The sequence below is a fragment of the Telopea speciosissima genome, chromosome 6 (assembly GCF_018873765.1).
Source record: "Telopea speciosissima isolate NSW1024214 ecotype Mountain lineage chromosome 6, Tspe_v1, whole genome shotgun sequence".
NCBI classification, from domain to species: domain Eukaryota; kingdom Viridiplantae; phylum Streptophyta; class Magnoliopsida; order Proteales; family Proteaceae; genus Telopea; species Telopea speciosissima.
The window spans coordinates 53,950,848-53,971,897 of record NC_057921.1 but is presented as its reverse complement, the minus strand read 5'-3'; the positions used below and the strand labels follow the sequence as shown (position 1 = coordinate 53,971,897).

The 21,050-nt window shown below is 40.0% G+C and overlaps 1 protein-coding gene and 2 long non-coding RNA genes across 3 annotated transcripts in view; 1 reads left to right on the top strand and 2 right to left on the bottom strand.

The window, feature by feature from the left end:
- The window catches only part of LOC122664436, an 87,191-nt gene that overhangs the window by 17,617 nt on the left and 48,524 nt on the right, over window positions 1-21,050 (bottom strand). The gene's annotated exons all lie outside the window — the stretch shown is intronic.
- LOC122664433 (anamorsin homolog) lies at window positions 9,539-20,667 on the top strand. The gene is made up of 7 exons (XM_043860244.1): window positions 9,539-9,759; window positions 18,080-18,227; window positions 18,428-18,675; window positions 19,094-19,253; window positions 19,438-19,571; window positions 20,248-20,322; window positions 20,435-20,667. The coding sequence occupies exons 1-7, from the start codon at window positions 9,757-9,759 to the stop codon at window positions 20,471-20,473; spliced, it is 807 nt and encodes a 268-aa protein (XP_043716179.1). The 5' UTR covers window positions 9,539-9,756; the 3' UTR covers window positions 20,474-20,667.
- Window positions 12,232-19,513, bottom strand: LOC122664438. Its single transcript, XR_006333337.1, has 3 exons — window positions 19,389-19,513; window positions 13,102-13,105; window positions 12,232-12,257 (listed from the first exon to the last, which is right to left on the bottom strand). It is a non-coding gene; the product is annotated as an uncharacterized LOC122664438 (long non-coding RNA).

Here is a 21,050-nt window from a genome sequence, read left to right as displayed (position 1 = left end):
CCTCCCACACAATGAGGCCTGCTTGTACGTGCCTCACCCCTCCCAACTCCCAACTCCCAACCGCCCTCCCCTCCCCACCTCTGTTTGGGTTTGCTCTTGGGTACCCAATCTGATAGCCCGGCCCCCTAGTGGGTGTGGTAGCATCCAGGAAAAAAAAAGAAGAAGAAATGTCCAACAAGTATGCGCTAGGGATAGGGATTGGGATTGTGCGTGGACCCTCTATTTTTAGATGTTTTTTTTTTTTTTGACAGGTAAATGTAACTTAATTGATTGAAAAAGGATATACATTCTCTATTTAATATATTGGTCAGCATCATTTTTTAAAAGACTGCAAAGACCAGCAAGGGAAATCAGAAGGATAAAGAATAGTCTCATTAATCTCCAATTTCAAAGAAGCCATATAATCCACCGGTTGATTAACCCACTGTAGTCTTTAACCAGATACACAATTGCACTCTTCAAATGCAGCACCGCCCAAGAACTGTGAGCTCTTCCTTCTTGAATATCAGTTGCTAGCTTGGAATAGGATCTAATGGAAATTTTTTTAATATTTCTCTGTACACATAAAACAAATCCCTGAGCTTCGAGAACCCAAAATAATAGTAATAATAATAGGTGTGATCCTTTGCAGAACATCTCTCTTGATATCTAACACAAGCTGGGGGCATGTCTTTGTCTTGGTCCTAGACAATCAGGAATGCCTCTCATGCCAAAGCTGGTTAACAGTGGAACAAAAACTAATTTCCCAACCAAAACGATAGAATCATCTCCACCAAACTCATTTCGAATCCAAGAATTCTATCAACAATGTTTTGTTGTTGCCTTCTAGTCTGGGAACAGTTTTATAACATCTCCCCAAACTGTCAATGACATTCAAAGTACATATAATTCCGGGTTTCAATTCCAACCCAACAAAAGCAACAAAAAAGGCTTACACCAACCATCCTACTTATCATCTGGTCCTTTTGTAAATAGGCTATCCATAAGCGCCCTCCAAGTAGGAATCTGGATCCTCTCAAGCACGTCAGTGCGTCAAGTGCGCATTGGACTGCTGGGGGCTGGCTTTGGGGTGCATCAGGGCACATTAGCTACTGGATGAGTCTACATTCAAAGTGGGAATGAGAAAGAAATCAAATTCCAAACATAATTTCTTCCCAGATCAATACAGTATTTATAAGCGTTATAGGTAATGTATGGAGTCTAAGGTGGCACATGAAGATTCCAAATCAGGAGCCATATAACTTGGCCACAAATGAGATTGTTGTATTTAATAAAAATCTCATAGCTCATAATTGGTTGTAGTTTTCCCTTTTTAGCATGACCTCAATACAATATTTCCCGGATTACTTTTATCTATCTACTATGGTGCACTCCCTTGTTTGGCACAAGAATGTACATTTCATGAAGATCAACAGGCAGTACATCTCATGAAAATCAACAGGTTTCCACATGTCTAATATCAACATATATTTCTTGCTTTAGAAAAGGCAAAACATTTTTGTTCTCAAATCATCCTCACAAATTAAATGTACATTTCATGAAGATCAACAAGCTTCCACATGTCATCTAATATCAATAAATATTTCATTCTTTTGAAAAGACAAGATAGTTTTGTTCTCAAATCATCCTAGCAAATTTCCCAAACCCAAGTTTTGGGCAATTTGTATTAACATTACATTTGAATCAATTCTTCAAAAAGTATTCTTCAGAAAATATATACTGTTTGTTTTCCTAATCCCTCTCATACCGTACAACCCAACAACAACATACTTATCCTCATCCTCGAGTTCTCTGTTGTTGTTTGGCCCTCTATGGAAACCAAGACCAGCTTCCTCTCTTTCTTCGTTAGAGGAGCTGCGGTCCAACCAGATTTGGGGTCTTCTTCATACAACTTTTCAACATCTCTCTTGAGTTTGGAAGCCCTTCTACTCAGCTGATAGCGTGACCAGAAGAAGAAGATTGAAAATGATCCATTTCTTTGCGCATACTCCGTTCGTAGGTAGTTGGCGTTGGATAGATCGTCATTGACTTGACTGAACCAACGAATTGCATCTGATGCTTCAACCCCTTCCTGCTTCTTTGCTTCTTCTAGTTCTCCTTGTTGGTCCTTCCTTCTCCCCTCCAGCTTCTCTGCTGTCCTTTTTAGTTCTTCAATGTTCTCCCTAAGGTTATGAAAGACCCGAAACCTATCTGTTATAGGATCGATTACATATGTGGGAACCCATTCTAGTATTGAGTTTATGGAGGTATTTGTTGCGTGTGAAAACCTCCTGTGCCCGGTTCGCCCACGGATGAGCCTGCAAAAATCGAGTGAGCGCTAGAGAGCCGGTGTGGCTCTGGCCTAGGAATCTTCGACACTCAAGTCAGGTCTCCAATGCGACAGCGTAACAGCTAGTAAAAGTGAGATGGGCGTTTGAGCTTCATACCTGAGTATTTATAGAGGGAGATGAGGCGGTTGGAGGAGTCCTAGTATGGTAGGAGTTCTTCTCTTGGAAGACTCTATCCCGTTGCGTGGAATGGAGAGTTATTTTCGGGGTCGGACTCCCGTTAAGGTAAGAGTCCATATCTAAGTGTGATTCCGTATCGGGAAAGGATTGTGGCTCAATCCTTATCTTGCGATTCTCGGATTGTGCTAAAGTGGCTCCGCGATTCCCGGCTAACCGTTACGATGGCTTTTGTGGAGGGCTCGGCCTTGGAGCTCGGCCACAGTGGTCGGCCTCGGAGCTCGGCCTCGGTTGACAGTCGTGAGGTCGGCTCGGAGTCGATGGCCGATTTGGGCGGCCTACAGTGCGGGTGCTCGGCACATAGGAGACAGAATGCCAGATCTGTCGGTGGGGGGGTCGGCCCGACTCCGCACGGCTCGGTTCGGTTATCGGACTATCCTCGGTTCGGCCACGTGGCAGCTTCCGATTGGTGATGTGATTTATGCCTTATCAGTATCCATGATTCACACGCAGACACACTGGGAGAGATCCTTTTGCAGATTGCAAGAGGCAAGGAACTTCTGCGTTGCGATATCAATAGTATAGACAAAGACAACAGTTTGCAGATATTCAATTTTGAGGATATCTTATCTTATCTTATCTCAGATTACGAACCAATTGAATGGTACCACGTGTGAAAAAATAAGGAATTAATTCTCCCCTCCGAGTTGTCTTCCATTTTTGCCGGTACCTCTCAAAACTCAAAATAGAGGGAAAGTGGGAGAATTGTAAATATAGGCCCACAAAGATTATTGGCTTCACAAAATCGCGGTCTCGGTTTTTCCTGTTTTAAATAAGTTTTGCCTTGTTTTTCAAACATATAGGAAAAAGGCCAAATGAGGAGCATTCTCTTTTGAACACGTTTTCGTTTTTCAATACCTTGGACTTGTTGATCAATGATTTACTTAATTGATCATATCTCCCTCTTCCAAACTCTAATCGATCTGATTTTTTTACTGACATAAAGATGATTTGAAAGGCTACATTTCCCATTAAATCATTTATAACTCAAGGTCAATGCATATATCCTGAAATTGAGCTACAAACTAATGCATCTATTGAAAAAGGGCTTCTAAAGCAATGACTCCCAACTCCAACGAAGCATGCATCACACCATGAGTGTGTTGGTTGTGTTGACAACAATGAGCAACACCAAAGCCAAGTTACATCGCTCAACTTTTAACATTATGGTGTATGAATTTGGAATTGATATTGAATGATATAAGATGACATGTTTTGAAACTTACAGTGAATTTTAGAATATATATGGATTAATTTTGGATGTTACAGTTGTTTTGAACAGCGTTTTTTTTTTTTTATAAATATAAATGTTTAAAATTCATACCATCGATTTTCCTTTTTTACTGTGTTTACTGTTTAAAACCTGTATTGTTCGTTTTCATTTTTTTATTGTTCCTGTTTTTGTTAACTATTGTTCCAACTAAAAACTCGGACAATTCTGTTGGGTTCCACATAGAAGGCAGAAAAAATAGTCTTACATCGAATATGAATAAGAATTATGGGGAGTTTAGAGGTACTTGGGCATCCTCTCCTTAACGGCTAGCTTCTGAGGATGAGTTCTACCCAAGTCCCTAACTAATGATCCAAGGTTGTGGTGAAGCCAAACTTGGGTCAAAGCCATGGTGTGGGTCAAAGCCATGGTGTGAGAAACATTTGTTTTGTTGTAACTGTCCCTTTCCCAAACACCACGTTCCTAAATCGAGAGTTGTCTTGGGTTTAGATTTGTAATTTTACTTTTTTTGTCACTTGTCTTATTTCAAAAGTTATTTAATGCATGAGGTGAAAAAAAAAAATTTAATTGAAAGTCATTTATGGTAGTTCATATGCGAAATGATAGATTTATCCTAATTAAAACCTACAATAAATGTTTTTTACGAATAAGACAAGGGGCAATAAATAAAGGTATTAAGTTCTAAATACACCAATAGAGGTGTCATTTAGACACTCCTTGTTTTTTTTTTATGTCAACCTTGACCATTTATTAAATTAGATGGTGACGGTTTTGACCAGTTTGTTTAAGGCATGGATTAGGGCTAATGCCTTCCTGAAGTTGTCAGTTGCAGTTTTTGTGAGGTTACACTATTTTCTTATAGAGTCTTGATCCTCTATTTCCACCTGCCTGGTACTGTCGTGCGCCCCACACACAAGCAACGTGAAAAATACCGCCTTACCCCAGCTCGAGCAAGGTGCTCGGGCAAGGGTAAGGCGTCATTTTCCGCCTTGCTTGTGTGTGAGGCACACACTGCAGTACCAGGCAGGCGGAAGTAGAGGATTTCGATTCTTTCTTATATTGGTGGAAAATATCCGCATATGAAAGGATGAATTTGCACTCCTTTGTAATCTTTATTTATTTTTTTATGTCAACCTGGATCGTTATCCCCTCCAATTCATTGCCCCCTCCAATTCCTCCAATTCCTCACATGGGGGTGGAAATGACCACCCTACCCCTGCAAAAAAAACTGCCCAAGGTGGGGTCCACTCCCCCCTATTAAGGGAATTTGAGGAATTGGAGGTGCCCGCGAATTGGAGATGAAAATTATTCATGTCAACCTTGACCATTTATTTGAATAAATCGAAAAAGGTTTGACCAATTTATTTAAGGCATGGATTAGGGCTAATCCCTTACTATTAGTCAATTTATCTCTTCCATCTTATTTGTTGCTTTTCGGGATGAACATTTCCACTCATGGATCATACCAACAGAAAATTAAACAACATGACCAAAAACTAAGTAAAAGAATTCTTTAGTTTGCAAGGCATAGCCTTAAATTACACCATTTTTCTTAAATTTTTCTAAGGGAAAAAGATCTCTACTTGGTGGTGTTTTCCATGCCCTCTCATACAGCACCATGAAATGACGCCTCTGTCCCCTGGGTAGATACCCAGGCATACTCCTTCATTGACCCAGACGCTTGTGTTGAGACCATGCGACCAAGTAGAGATCTCTTGCCCATTTTCTAAGTACCATACCAACAAGCTTCATTCCATCTACATTCAATTCAAGTAGTAAAGCATCATGGTGTTCATGACCTATAAAGCAGTAAAGCAATGGGACCCCTCAAATCTTCGGGTCCAGATGGTTTTTCACCAATTTTCTACCAGAAAATGAATGATATCACTGGTCGAGACATCTTTCAGCTAGTTTCGAATTTCTTTAATATGGGAGCACTACCAAAGGAGCTTAATAGAACATATGTATGCCTTCTTCCTAAGGTGACTAATCCAGAGGTGCCAGAACACCATCATCCTATCAGTCTCAGCAATGTTGCAGTCCGAGTTATCTCTAAGGTGCTGGCGAGTTGGCTCAAGGACCACCTCCAAGGTACCATCTCCCCCCACCAGTCAGCTTTTGTCCCTGATCGGCTTATCTCCGATAATATTTTTGTTGCTCATGAATTATTTCATTAGATAAATCATCAGAAAAAAGGAAAAAAGAAGTATATGGTACTTAAGCTAGACATGAGTAAAGCTTATGACCGCCTTGAATGGAATTTTATTGAGGCAACCCTCTTTAAAATGGGTTTTTGTAACCGGTGGGTTAGGCTGATTATGACCTGTATTTCCACAGTGACCTATACTTTACTTATAAATGGGGTAGAGAAAGGATCCTTCACCCCTACTAGGGGAATTAGACAAGGAGACCCCCTCTCTCCTTTCATTTGTATACTGTGTTCTCAGGTATTAAGTGCTTTGATTCACTCCAATGAAGATCAACACCACATCAGAGGCATATCTGTTCAACATAGAGCACCCCCAATTTCACATTTGTTGGTTGCTGATGATTGTTTGCTGTTCTTAGAGATCAAGATGCAACAAATTCAGAAAATGAAAGTGTGTCTGATGGTGTACTGTGGTGCTAGCGGACAGGATGTCAATTTGCAAAAGTCGTCTACTTTCTTTAGTCCAAATACTCCTCAGAGATGTAAGAAGTGGATATCCAGGACTTTGAAAGTTAAAATTGGAAATGGGCCGGCCAAGTACTTGGGGCTCCCTTTGGACTTTGGGGTGAAGAAGTCGGACCTGTTTAAGGAGGTGGGGAACAGAGTGGCAAAGAAAATTCACGGGTGGAAACATAGGTTGCTTTCAGCTGCTGGGAAAGAAACTCTCATCAAATCAGTGGCCTCTTCGATGGCTACTTATGCTGCGACACACTTTTCACTTCCGGCATCACACCACAATGCAGTTAGAAAGATGGTTACAAATTTCTTTTGGGGGCAGAAGGAGGAGGAACGAAAGACACATTGGGTGTCTTGGACTCGGCTTTGTAGATCCAAGGAAAGAGGAGGTCTGGGGTTTCGAGATCCAATTTTACATTATCATGCTCTTCTCTCTAAGGTTGCTTGGAGACTGTGGTCCAATCCAGACTCGTTATGGGCGCGGTTCATCAAAGCAATTTATTTCCCTCATTCAAGCTTCTTGGAAGCGAAGGTGGGTAATCGCCCTTCATGGGCTTGGAAAAGCTTACTAATGGGCCGAAAAGTTTTGGTGGATGGGCTATGTTGGCAAGTGGGTACTGGTGACCAGATAAGAATATGGGAGCATAATTGGGTTCCTACCCTTCCAACTTTCAGAATCACTACGGAGAAGCCAAGTAATTGTGAGCTTTATACAGTATCAGAACTAATTGATGCAGACAACCATGAGTGGAAGATGGACACACTTCGGCAGTTGTTCTCTCCCAGGGAAGTGGATGCGATCATTAAGATCAAACTTCCTTTTACACCAAGTCCGGACAGACTTAAATGGGGAGGCAACAAGAAAGGAGTTTACTCTGTATCCTCAGCGTATCATTTCCTGACCAACCAAAGAGACAGTAGACAAAGTGTTGAGTCCTCTATTGCTAACCATGCCTGGAAGACCATAGCACCAACATGGAAAAGACTGTGGGGTTGTCAAACGCTACCTAAAATTCGATCGTTCATGTGGAAGATCTGTGCGAATGGTTTGTCGTCGGGGGAGAATATGCTGAAGCGTCAGATGAACCAGGACCCTAGTTGCAAGAGATGTGGATGTGCCATTGAAACTGCTGACCACATTGTCCTTGACTGCCCTTTCGCAAGGGCAGTGTGGTTCGGTAGCGACATCTCCTTTGTGGTGCCTAGGAATGAGTCTCCTACTTTAGCAAGACTGCTGCAGGTCTGGGACCAATTCCAATTTCCCTCGAAGAAGGATGGTAAGCAGTTACTAAGCCGAGTCTCCTTCAATATTTGGCAGTTGTGGCTTGCTCGTAATGACTTGGTGTTCAACAATAAGGATTGGTCCCCAGTAGAAGTCATAAACAAAGCTCAGAAAGGGTATTTTGAACTTGCAGCGTGTGATCCAGCAGCACAACAGCAAAACCACACACACACAGCAGGACTGGTAGAAGAGCATGTTTGGAAACCCCCTAAGGCTGGGCAATGTAAGTTAAACTGTGATGCTTCACTGGAACCAACTGAAACCAGGGGAGGTTTGGGAGGGATTAGTCGAGATGATACTGGCAGTCTCATTTGGGCTTTCTCATGCCCGGATGATTTTGATGAAGCTCTAGTGGGGGAGAATTTAGCTCTTCGAGCAGGTTTGCAAGCGGCAGTGGAGTTGGATTGCAGACACATCGAAGCGGAGTCGGATAATTCTGAGCTGGTGATACTTATCAACGACACTTCCCTGCAACCACCGATAGCAGTCTCTAAAATTATCCAGGACATAAGAGCTCTTGCATCTCGTCTCAATGTGGTTTCCTTTAGGTGGATCTCTAGGAAAGCGAACTATGTCGCTGACGTCCTAGCTAGGAGGGCCAGTTCTTTGGTAAGCAAGAATGTTTGGCCGAGTTCCAACCCCTGGCTCCTGGAATTATGTATTCAGGATGCTAATGTAATTGCTTCCCAAGTTCTTAAATGAAACAGTTTCTTACCAAAAAAAAGAAAAGAAAAAAAAAGTCTTAAAACTTTAATTTTTTGTTTGCCTTATAAATAAGACAATGGCAACCAAAAGCAGATTACAACCTCTCACTTTATCATATTGATGCCAAGTGACAACAAGATGAATCCCTATTCACCAAATTGCTTGCTTTTAGAGAGAGAGAGAGAAATCTCCAGCACCTTATTATGTGTTTGCCATTTACCAACCCCTTGTCTAAATTATTTCAAAAAAATCAAGCATGATAGCATACAAATGCAAATTAACCTCTTAAATTTTTTGGTATCTTATAGTTCAATCACACATTTTTTATTAATTATTTAATGGGTGAGCATTCTCTGTGGGAGAGTATGGTCCCAATGTGCAAAAGCATGACCCATCATGGGGGTGGGATTTCTATCCATCATAAGGGATAGGCTGGTCATTTCGCACCCACTATCTTAGCATGGGCGGACCAAGACTGTACCATACACTCCCCCACAAAGAACTTTACTCCTTATTTAATCTATAATTCTATATAAACGAAATGACAAATTACCATTTTTATAGTCAATTCCTAATAGAGCAACAATCGATCTAAGGGAAGAAAAGAAGATGGTGACAGCTGGAATTTGAAAGAGAAAAACTCCGCACCTTTTCGTCCTTTCTCTCCTTCCAAATGAAGATGAAAATATTTAGGTTGGACTTCTCTTGAAAGAGATAGACCAGAACTTCTCTCTCTTTCTTACTCAGAAATTTGGTATCATTGAAGCGGAAAAATGCCTAAAAGAGGTTACTATCGTGCCAATCACGTTTGTGATGTTAAACTGTGTTGGAACTTGGAAGGGACCTTTGAGAACCTCAAAATTGAAAGAAGCGTTCCGTTCCGTTCCGTCACAATCAGTGAATCACGTTTAACACGTGTCTTATCAGTGTTGCTTCCACGGAAACCTCCTATTCCTCCCCATGTGGATACACACAAATAGCTCATGAAAAAGCCACCGAACGCGACTCTCTCTCTACCTAACCTTTGTGTCCACGTCAGTTCCTAGTTCTTTTAAGTTTACAGGCTGGCAACTACGTGGCTCACGAAAAAGCCTATATATATAACATTTTTTTTGGGCTTTCTTCTCTTCCTCTAACCGACGACTTCGTCTCATTTTCTCCAGCAAATCGCTTGCTCACCGACCGAAATTTTATTATTTCATTTATTGTTTCGTAGAGAAGAATCCAGAGGAGCTAGCTTTTCCGTAACGCTGTTTTGTGATCGATCAGATTTCAGGAATAGAGAAGAGGGAGCCAACCCTTATTGCGTTCGTTGTCAAGGTTTAGGGTTTTATCGGTGCTTTTGGCATTGAAAGTTGAAACACCAGCCATGGTAAGTCGTTTCTTCAATCTCTTCCCCTTTTTTTTTTTTTTTTTGTTTTTATTCTCTATCCCCTCTCTTTCTTTTCTTTGATTGTTGTGAACCCAAAAAAAGTCGAATGCTTGGTTAGATGGTGTTGTAGTGACCTTGTTTATCCATTGGATTGGTCTGGACTTTTGGTGTAAATATTTTAATTCAATCATATTGCAGCGATTGTTTTCGGATCGTTAAAGAGACTCTTAAATCATTGACGTGTCTTTTTTATTGTTTGATTTGTTTCTGGATCATTCAAGAGCCACTTAATCAATTGTGTCTTCTTTTTTTTTTCATTTATTCCTTTTTTCCCCTTCCTTGAACGTGGATCGTACTTGCTTTTAGCAGCAAATTACTAATTGTTTGGGCGAACAGGATAGAACAAGAAAGAAAGTATAGTTTAGGACAAAACCCATGAATTTCCCTGTATTAAGAGATAAAATGGAATTCATTGAAAACAAGAAGTGTTACAGATAAAGCAGAGCACCTGGTACAAAGAGCTGAGCAAGAAGAATTGCAAACAATGCAAATATAGGAAAAGACAATTTAAAAAGTAATTGAATTTCAGTTTACTAGGAAAGCAGCCAACCAATGTAGCAGCCTCTAAAATCTGGAGGAATGGATGCCAGATTTCATAAAAACAACTGTGTAGGGGGCTTTCTTAGTGATGACATTGCTAAAAACCCTCAAGCTTCTCTCTTTTCAGGTTCTACAAAAAAAAAGAAAAAAAAAAAGAAAAAAAAGGAAAAAGCTCCATATGAACTTCTCTGTTGCCCTTAATATTTAGAGAGGCCAACTTAGATTTCACCAAACAAGCTAATGAAGAACCTCATACAAAATTGCTGCACCTGTTGAGAATATGCCATCCTTCGTTAATAGACTGAATTTTTTCTCATATAGTGCGAGAGTGTATTTCTAAAATCGCTCGCAAGAATTTAGAAATTTTCTTTAATTACATTATTCTCTCTTTTAATTGTCTGATGCAACTTGCATTTAAAAAAAAAACAAAGAAGGAAAGAAAAAGAAAAGAAGTGAATATTATCTTAACATCTTTCATAGTTTGTGTGAATTCAAATTTGTGGACAATGATGTGTGGGTTGCTGTTTGTAGCTTTTTTCCTTTCTGTAAGTTCTTTTTTGTATCATTTAACTGTTCTGCTGTGACATGTTCATTGGGTATAAAATAACCTTTCCAGCGTTCACAGTTGGCAATGACATTTTTTGCCTCTGGTAATTCAGCAACTATATTTTTTTATACGATCATTTACTCACATGCTCTTATAAAGTAATATTTTTAGTTTCATTGAGATAGTAATAATTATAATGGAAACTTGTTTAGCAGGTGATGTGAAGGAGAGATCAATAAGATCATTTCCAGGTTGAGATGCTACAACAAAGCTTTCCATTTAGAATGTCATGATGACTGGGGGTTTTGATGGGAATATATCGGTTCTCGATTTCTAGTTTTGCATTACCAGATCTAGAAAACAGGAGGTCTATCTGAGTTCTTAAGAGTAAATGGACCATGAATAATTTCTTATTGGATGAAGAAAAGGATATTCAAAAACCTTGATATTTTCACATCACAAATAATCTTTTCATCTTAGGAGAGATTTAGAAGTAGTGACTGATCCTTCGATAGAAAGCCTCTGTGCTGGGAACCCAAAGAACATGCAGAAAAAACAGCAGTAGCATGGGCATACTTTTGTTGTGAGCAGGCACTGTTTTATACTCCTGTTTTGGCTTGGGAATGGCCATCTCAGATAGCCACCCCTGGCCTGCCTTATTTAACCTTTACACCATTTATGATCTTATGTCATTGCTCTCAAATTCACTTCATATACATTCTGTAGAGAAACTAGCAGCACTATGCATTCTGAAGAGAATAAAATGCAACCGAGGGTTTCAAAACTTAAATTGGGGTCACTTTGGCCCACCCGAATGATAGAAGCTGGAATCATTAAGTTAATGGCAATTCCATAAATTTAGAAACAGTTCAGCACCTTATAAGTAAACTGGGGAAAGGACCAAACTGTAAATAAAATTTGGAAAGAATTGTTCTATATTTAAAGTGAAGTGGGAATAAAACAGAATAAAGTTCAGGAAGAGACATCTTTTTTGCAATACTTAAAAATCAGGGCTTATGAGAAAACATGAAGAATATGCTTCTTCCTCACGACTGTATTGTAATGGTGGATAACCAGTTCACATTTCAAGCAAGAGAATTCACTCTTATGGCTTCTGACTGGCCTAAAACTTTTTCGTGGATGTCAACAGCTCAGAGATCTACTAATCCCAACCAATATTTAATCGAACCAACAATCTATAAGTTAATAAAAAAATTCCCAAGATAGACCCAGGTGGGAAATATTACAAATATTACACGAAACCCATCTAATTCTATTTTGTTTCTGTATACATCCCATTTTGATTTAAATTCCAGAAAAAACCTCTCTCTCTCTCTCTCTCTCTCTCTCTCTCCCCCTCTATATATATATATATATATATATATATATATATATATATATATATAATATTTGTTTACCTTACTCTTAAGTCTTGAACTGTTTCTAGAAATCATGAAATTGCCACTCAACCTTTTATTTGAGGATTTTATCATTTTAGTGGGTCCAAAGAGATCCAAAAGCAGGGTTTGTGACTCGGGGTTGCATTACTCCCTCTCTAAGCACTTACAAGTTCGGATGAGGACCAAGGATGCTGTCAGTTTCAACACGCTAGTAGAGAAAAGACTCCTCTGTCCGCTTGAGCTTAATAAAGTGGGAGGTCCTTTGCAGGAAGAAGCTTCATTTTAAGATCAAAGTACTTGAATAAGTATTTTCATACCTTCAATGCTGCACCTTTTTGTCAAATAGCCAACACAATTGCCCAAGGTAGATGTGACAAACCTTCAACAGTAGAACGTCACATTGCATTGTATCTATCAACCCACCAATGTAATGTGTGAGCAAACATCTATCATGGGTTATGAGATTACAATTGCTACAGTCAATTACCATAGTTCACAAACTGACATTGCATTTCACCATGGTCTGAGAAATGTTGCTACAACACCAATCATCCTCTTTAGAGATTTTATGTGTAGCCAAAAGAGGATGAAAAAACTTAGCAAGGTACTGTTTTCCCTCACCGTTACCTTTGATTTCACTAAGCTCACGCTCTGGCTCCTAATAAACTATCTCATTCTCCCGTTGCTCTTCCGAAATAGTGGCCATAAGAGCGTCGTCACAGCCAAAATGACTAGACTATTAGGAAACTGAGCAGAAAAATGTTCGTACCCCTTGCACATAAAACACTATATCACAATTCTTGGGTTTGAAGGTCTGTCAGAATCACTCCCATAAGGTGGAGTATATGTGCAATTTGGCTGTGAAGATGCCATAAAAGAATTGTTGTCCTGTGGTTTATTAAATGACTTCTCTGGTTGAGAAGGATGCTTACTCGCATTCACCCTTAGAGAAAGTGTTTGAGAAACAAGTAATAAAACTTCACCACAATCTCCTCAAGAGTCACACCCCAACCTATTGCAACTATGGGAATTGAAGGTGTATACGCTGCTTGTAGTCAGTTGGCAAAAATCTATAGTTCATGGCTTTTTTCATCCTAGTCCAGGTGCTGACCAACCTGATGCCATGAGTTTGATTTTGTGGTTGGTACTTGGTTCACCAAACTCGAGTCATACCCTTTAGCAGTTCAGCTTGGCTTCAGCAAATAAGAAGAGCTTCTTGGCCTCAGTCAGACTATACCATTAGAAGAATATCTGTAGGCTGTGAGTCTAGTCAAAGGTATTGTTCAGGGTTGTCATCTCAATACAAGTCGAGGACATTCAACTTTGTCCCTCTTTCAGCACTATAAGAAGCACACCGTCAAGAGGTTGACTAGCACCACATATGGTGGTGGTGGCAATGGGGCAATACAAGGCGGTCCCTGTGGAATGGAATTAGAATAGCAAGAACTACTCAGCCTTATGCCCTTATCCCAATTAAATGGGGTCGGATACATGGATCCTAACCCTCCATCAGCTCTATGCAAGCCGTACATGATACGAAGCATAAGCAATGCATGTCTTTCTTCACCATTTCTCCCAAAGTCATTTTAGTTTTGCCCCTGGTTCTTTTACCTCCTTCAATCTGAATCAAATCACTCCTCCATACTGGAGCATATGAAGGCCTCCATTGTACGTGGCGATTCCACCTCAAACGACTTTCTCACAACTTATCATGGATTGGAGCTACTCCCAAATCAGCTCTAATTTGATCATTCTTACTTTATCCTTTCTAGTTTTACCACACATCCGTCTCAACATCCTCATCTCAGCTACACTGAGTTTGTCTATATGATGTTTCTTAATTTCCCCACATTTTGCACCATACGTCATAGCCGGTCATATGTCGATTACACAAAAATGCAGGCATACCTCTTCACTTCATTTATCCTATTTTAATTCTGTGTAACATCATCATCTATTTCCTCCTTTATTTATGATTGAGTCTAGATACCAAAAATAATTACTTTGTGGGATCTTCCTGTCCATCAATTTTCACCACCTCATTATCCGTCCTAGTGGAATGGAATCGGAAGAATCCCCCAAATTGAATTGCATCCTTTCCTTTATCAGAAGGTATCAGCCTATCAGTGGAAGCTTGTAGAGATGCCATCAAGGTCTGAAGAAAGGTGATGATTGTGTTGAAGTTATCAATACTAGTGGGGAGGTGGTCAACCCGATCTATGAGGTGGGTAATATTTGCTTTAGTTTCTTCCTTATGGGAGTTGAGTTGTTGAATTACCTTACTGTTGGCCACCATGGTTAAGGGTATGGAAAAGGATTTTCGGCTCCGATGCCAATTAATCCAACCCCTGGTTTTACCTAAATTTGGGTTGCTATTGGTAATGTAGTCCTAGAATAGGAATTAATCCCACTAGGAACCAAGTAGAACCAAGCTTAGGGTAAGCCTGCTGTTTAGGGCTGATTAGGGGCTGTTTTAGGGCAAAATTAGGGTTTAGGATGGGAATTTGGGAATGGGGTTTATAGGGTTTTAATCTGCAGGTTTAGAGGGTCATTATGGTACAAAAATATCTGGATTTGAATAAGTTTTAATTTCCTGCAGAAATTAGGGTTAGGTTTCAGGTTTCGTAAATAAGGTAAACAACTAAAATTATGGTCTAAAGTAGGATTTAGGGGCAGGGGTTAAGGTCGACTGTTAGAGGGGCTAGGGGGAAGATTCAGTTGCAATATGGAAGGTTTCTGATGGCTGAATGTGTCCCAGCAGAAAATTAGGGTTTTTAGGGTTCAATGGAGAAGAGGGATCTTAGGGTTTGGCTGGACAGAATGGGCAGCAGCTAGGGTCGAGTGGAGATGGTGATGAGGGGAAGTTATGGTCCAAATCTGATCAGATTCCAATGGAGGAGCAGATCTGAATCAGAGTTTAGAGTCTTCTAGGGTTTATGAAAATAGGACAGAAGAGAAAAGGAATTGATTGGGGAAGGGAAGAAAGGATAAACAGAAAATAATAAATTCAAACTCACTCTCGAATCCTCTAACAGCAGTTTGAATGGTTGAAGGATGAAGCCACCTTCGAAGAAAGATCCTCCCAGCCGTCACGGCGTAAGGAGTCAACCGGATTCCACCAGTCCCTTTCCACCTTGATAGAACCACAAGGATGCACACTCAACAGAGCAACACTCAACAGAGCAGGGCAGCAACTATGGCAGCAAACAAAAAGCTTTTCATTAATCAAATTCGTGTTTCAGGCTTTGCCCCCTTACAACCTTATATAAATGACTCAAAAATAGACTTCTACTCTAAAAAAGAAAGGCCTAACCCAATCCCTAACCTATTAGATAACTTAAACTGATTAGGAAACTAAAATAGACTCAAAATAGAGTCCTAATGACCATAGTTGTCCCATGGCGCGCATGCGCTGCCATGGCGCGCGCGCCATGGCATGGTGGGGGCGCTCGCCTAAAAACAACTTAAAAACTACTTAAAATAAAGAAGATTCCCTACTAGCCAATAGGATATAAGAACCTCTTAGCCAATAGGATCACTTCACTTAAATTAGACCAATTGAACCAATTGGAAGCAACCAATTCTAAACCGGTTCAATCTAAAAATAGGAAAATAAACTAAGTATTGGGCTAATCCCGTATGCAACCTTTATGCCCCTAGTTTAGCCTCATTAAAGTGGCCTAATACATAAAAAACCCTTGGGAACAAAGGCCCAACATGTATATAACCCAACCCTAGGCCTATTTCTAAAGAAATAAGCCCTATTTGGTGATCATTCTGCATCAATTGGTCCACCTAAATGATGGAAGCTCAAATCATTATCTTAATGGCAATTCCATAAATTCAGAACAGTTCAGCAATCTGTAAGTTAATAAAAAAAAATCCCCAAGATAGACCTAGGTGCTAATAGCAGGTTCAGAAATGAGTTCAGACTTCGTTCTTGCAACAAGGTAGTTTCAGCGGATAAAGGCCTAGGGTTAGAGTTGCCTAAGACAGGGATACACACGCCCAAAACCTTAAGACTAAGGTGACGGGAGGAGATAGATCAATCCTCAATCGTGAATGAGGTAATGTGGCTGGAACTGGGTACCGAGTATAGTGTTGAAGCAACTTGGAGGAAAATAGAGACTAGGAAGAAGAATAAGAGAAATAAAGAAAGGAGGAAGAAGAGACTGGCTTTTGGCAAGAAGAGTTTGGAGAAGGAGAGGGGAACCAAGACCACCTAACGAATCTGGCAAACAGGCCACATAGGCAACAACTCAAAACAATGACTTCAGTATTCAATCTATCTATTTAGTTGGATTGCTTATATATCTCAAAAAAAGTCTTGTAGTTACATTCTAAAACAGAAATAGAAAACAACTCAAACTAGGAAAAGTTCTACATAATGCCCAAAATAAAATGCAAATTATATAAATAACCCTAAGAAACAAATAAATTCTTTACCAATCCTTATTAGAGCGAAATTCTACTGGTTTGGATTTGGTTCGTCTCGATCTGGGAGATTGGGTCATGCTGGTCCAGCCACTCTCATGCAACTAAATTAAAAAAATAACTGAGGAGCTTACTTTTCGGCATCGTATACACCCCATGTACACGCACACACACTCCAGAAATAAATAATTGACCGGCACTAATAGGATCTCAAAACGACCATCATGTTTCTCTTCAGTTGAACTGGGAAGACAGGGTTTCATAATGTACCAGTCTTTTGAGAGAACAAGTATGTGTGACGGGTGTCATGGACTTTTTTAGGGGGGAGAGAGAGGTTTAATGGCTCTATCCAGAATGTAAGATTGAAGATTTAGAGAAACATATAGTGCTGGTTAAAAGACGTTAAAGGAGTTTCACAAGCTTTTATTATGGGGGTATGATGTACATCTGTCAGTGGATTCTTCCAGAAAAGGATTGCTTGCTGTTCTTTCCTTCTTTAACTTTGTGCCTACTTTGCAGTGTTTGTTTGTTGGGAGCTGAGGTTGTTACTCACTTGGTTGCTATTGATTTTTTGTGAGTTGGAGGTTGGTTGTTTTTGATCTGTTTTTTGGAGGTATTGGCTGGGATTTTATTTCTTGGTCCCTTTTTTTTTTGGGGGGGGGGGGGGGAAGTGGGGGTTGAGGGGACTGTTGACCTTGTTTACAGATTCATTGGGGGACTTGGCTTGTTCTTTTGTGCATGTGTACAGTCTACATTACAAAAATTGGTACCAAGGTAATCCAATCCAGTACCTTGCTACTGATTTTTTTGTTCCAATGAAGGGGAATGCACAACAAAATGAGATGCTTGGTAAGTTTGGGTAGTTCTTTTCTGATATTTTTTTGCCCGGCTTCCAAGGAAAAAGTTGTGTAACTGGGCGAAGTGTGTCCAACTCTATGTTCAGATGGATCTTAGTCTCCATCCAGAGCTCATTATTGCGGTATAGTTGAGAGCATGAACTTATCTTGTTTTCTGTACCATGCATAAAGAGAACCTAAGCTATATGCATGACCAACTTTGGATGAGCAGAATGTTGAAAATTGCAATTGTTTGCATGAAACTACGGATTTGAGTATTCAGACTCACTTAATTTGGTAGATTGTGCAACCTTATATCTTTGAAATTTGTTGAATGCATAGTGTGCCATCAGATCCTCTCTGAATCTGCTCTGTAAAAAAAAAAGTAGAAGTTTCTTCATTTCTGCTTCTTTTTCTTTTACAAAATCATCAGTACTAGCTGGTATATGGTCTCTGTCAACGCTTTGTTTCTGGATCCCTTTAATTGATATATATTTTTGTAGGATGCAAGTGCAATGAAGGGAAATATTCTGGCGCTCACGGATGAAGTGGTCTTACCCGTGGCTGCAGTTTTGACTGCAATTAAGGCGCTTGAGAGTGAAGGGACTGTTCAGAATGATCCTCTAATCATCACCCAATCCTCGTCTTTAAGTAATCTTTCTATCCTCCCTTGAGACCCAGGCTGCCATAGAATGTTTGATTTGATATATTTATTTCCTAATTACTGTATTGGGAGGAAAATGTAGTGCCCCATATAGCAGTTAAAGCTCATGGTTGGGCAGCTTAGCTTTCTTCCATAATCTATTCTGATAGATGCTGTTTGTCTGATTTTGGGTATGATGGACTAACAGAAGAGCTACCAGTTCAGACCTCCTCTGTGGACATTGTTGTCTCAATCTCAAGGACACTTGAACTTCTTGGAGATAATTTGCTTGAAGAGATATCCAGAGTGTTGAAACCTGGTGGGACGGTCCTAATTCAGAGTCTGCAGCAACCAAGCTCTACTCTTGAGCGCAGAATACTGATAGCAGGATTCCTTGAACCCCAAGTACTCCAACTAAAACCATTTTTACGACAGGAAGATGTTCTGCCCCTTACGGTGAGCTTGGCCTCTACCTCCCATCTATTTAGTTTTAACAAATGGACAACCGAAAGCTTAACTCGATTTGTGGAGTTCTGTGTGCCTTTAGCATGTGGGTAAAATTAGAGATCTATGATCCTGTAGGTCAGGTGAAAGAAACCTCCTGGGTGAAGTTACTCCAAATTGAATGGACTTTCTTGAATGATAGGATTTCCTATTTGCTGGTTGTTTTACATCCAGAAGAATGTGGTAGCTGTTTATGAAAGTTCGCAATTAGATTTTGTGCATTGGAGATATCCTGTGGTGGGATTCTAACTTGAGGGTCCAGGGGTGGCATGAGATATGGATTGTTTTCTTGGCTAGATAGTGTCCCCATATAGTATGTTCGTATATGCTTTTCACCGATTTCATGTGTCGTCTTGGTCATTTCTCACAGATTAAGGCCAAAAAACCTTCTTGGAAGATTGGTTCGTCATTTTCCATCAAGAAGAAAACACAAAGTTTGCCAAAGGTCCAAATTGATGATGACATGGATCTTATTGATGAAGACAGTCTTTTGACTGAGGAAGACTTGAAGAAACCACAATTGCCACCTGGTAAAATAAAATAAACACTAACAGTCTTGAGTTTCAACCCCTCTCTCTCTCTCTCTCTCTCTCTCTCTATATATATATATATATATATATATATATAATATATATATATATATATATATATATATAATGATAGACATGATCTTTGGAAGCTTTTATGGATCTTTAACAATTCATTACTGTGCAGTTGGTGATTGTGGAGTTGGAAGGACAAGGAAAGCTTGTAAGAATTGCAGTTGTGGGTGGGCTGATGCAGATCAGAAAGTGCAGCTGGGGGCCACTGCAGAACAGCTGGACAACCCTCAATCTGCATGTGGTAGTGTAAGTGTTGACTTTGTTGCTTGGCAAGTTGATTGGTACTTTATCTATTACCAGAAAGTTACAAAATGGATCAGTGCCTGGGTCATTTAATTTGATCAGCCTCCATTTTCTGGTGATAAAGTTTTCTATCAAAGTGCATTGGTAGAATATGACCCTGTTCTTAAGTTATTGCTTGGTTACATTCACTGGTTCTGGTTGTCACTTGGCAGAGAACGGATAGTTCATGTTATAGTGAACCCGTCATCATCTCAAAATAGCACATGCATATAAGCTCTCTCAGCTAGACCTGTCGAACATGTGACATGTTTTTAATGTGATCCATGGTTCTTACCTACTATAAGCCACTTGAAGCAAAACTATCAGCCAGGCCCCTATCCAATATCCATGCATAATCTATTCTTTTGTTACCTATGCATAATGCATGTCTGTATCCTTAATCGTCTCTTAGTTGTACTCATTTAGCTGGTATCATGTAGACACACTCATCCAACATGCTTAAATGTTTTGACAAGACTCCAGGGCTCAAATTTTTATGACTTACATACCACATTGCAACCATGCGGTTGAGTGACTGTTTCATGATCTAGCAGAATGAACTAAAATAGGTTTATTTATTTATTATTATTGTATGTGATCTTATTTATTCCCTCATACATTTTTACTTTACGCCCTGCAGTGTGGACTAGGGGATGCATTCCGGTGCAGTACATGCCCTTACAAGGGTCTCCCTCCATTCAAGTTGGGTGAGAAGGTATTGGAGGAATTGAAATTGAGTTTTTAGAATGAGTTCCCCATTTTTTTTGGCTCTTCTCAATGGAATAAACAGTTGTAACTGTGTAACCTTGCTGCCTTCACTGATGCAGGTATCGCTCTCTGGGAACTTCCTTCTTGCTGACATTTGATTTTTGGGAGGACAAACTTGGTAGACGCTTTGCGTTATTGAGGACCTCGAGTTTTGAGGCTAAGAGGAGTGCTATGGCATGGTAGTCTTGTCTTCAAGTTATTTGACGTACCGTCGTCATTAGACGATATAGGAATTAGATTCAAAGATTGAAATACATCAAAACAGATATGCCCTTGTCATTCTGCTTTGTGTTGAAGCCATGATTGTCGTTGAACAGGAAAACAAAATTTCCTCAAATTTTGCTACCCAATCCCCCCCCCCCCCCAACCCCACACACACTTTTGCCACTGATCTCTCCATTGACCCGACCCTGGCATAGGGGCCATGCGATTTACCAGTCTTCTTTTTTCTTTATAAGCTATAGCAAAGATAAGGGAGAATGTTCTCTGTGTCGGAGCGCAAGCTGCACCCAGGCAAGTGCTGTACATTAAATTCAAGGATCCTTCTAAATATCTACCAAAGCGCCATCACTATATTTCAAGTAAACAAGTTTTTTTTCTTTCAAAATAAGTAAAATGTTTAAAATATTGTTCCATACCCATGACCACTTCTTCGATGTTAAAGAAGGATCCAAC

What these genes read in the sequence shown, in the direction of transcription:
- LOC122664433 (XM_043860244.1), top strand. An exon ending in AAGATGTTCTGCCCCTTACG is followed by an intron (nt 18,676 to 19,093) that starts GTGAGCTTGGCC and finishes CATTTCTCACAG; the next exon opens with ATTAAGGCCAAAAAACCTTC. An exon ending in GAAACCACAATTGCCACCTG is followed by an intron (nt 19,254 to 19,437) that starts GTAAAATAAAAT and finishes ATTACTGTGCAG; the next exon opens with TTGGTGATTGTGGAGTTGGA.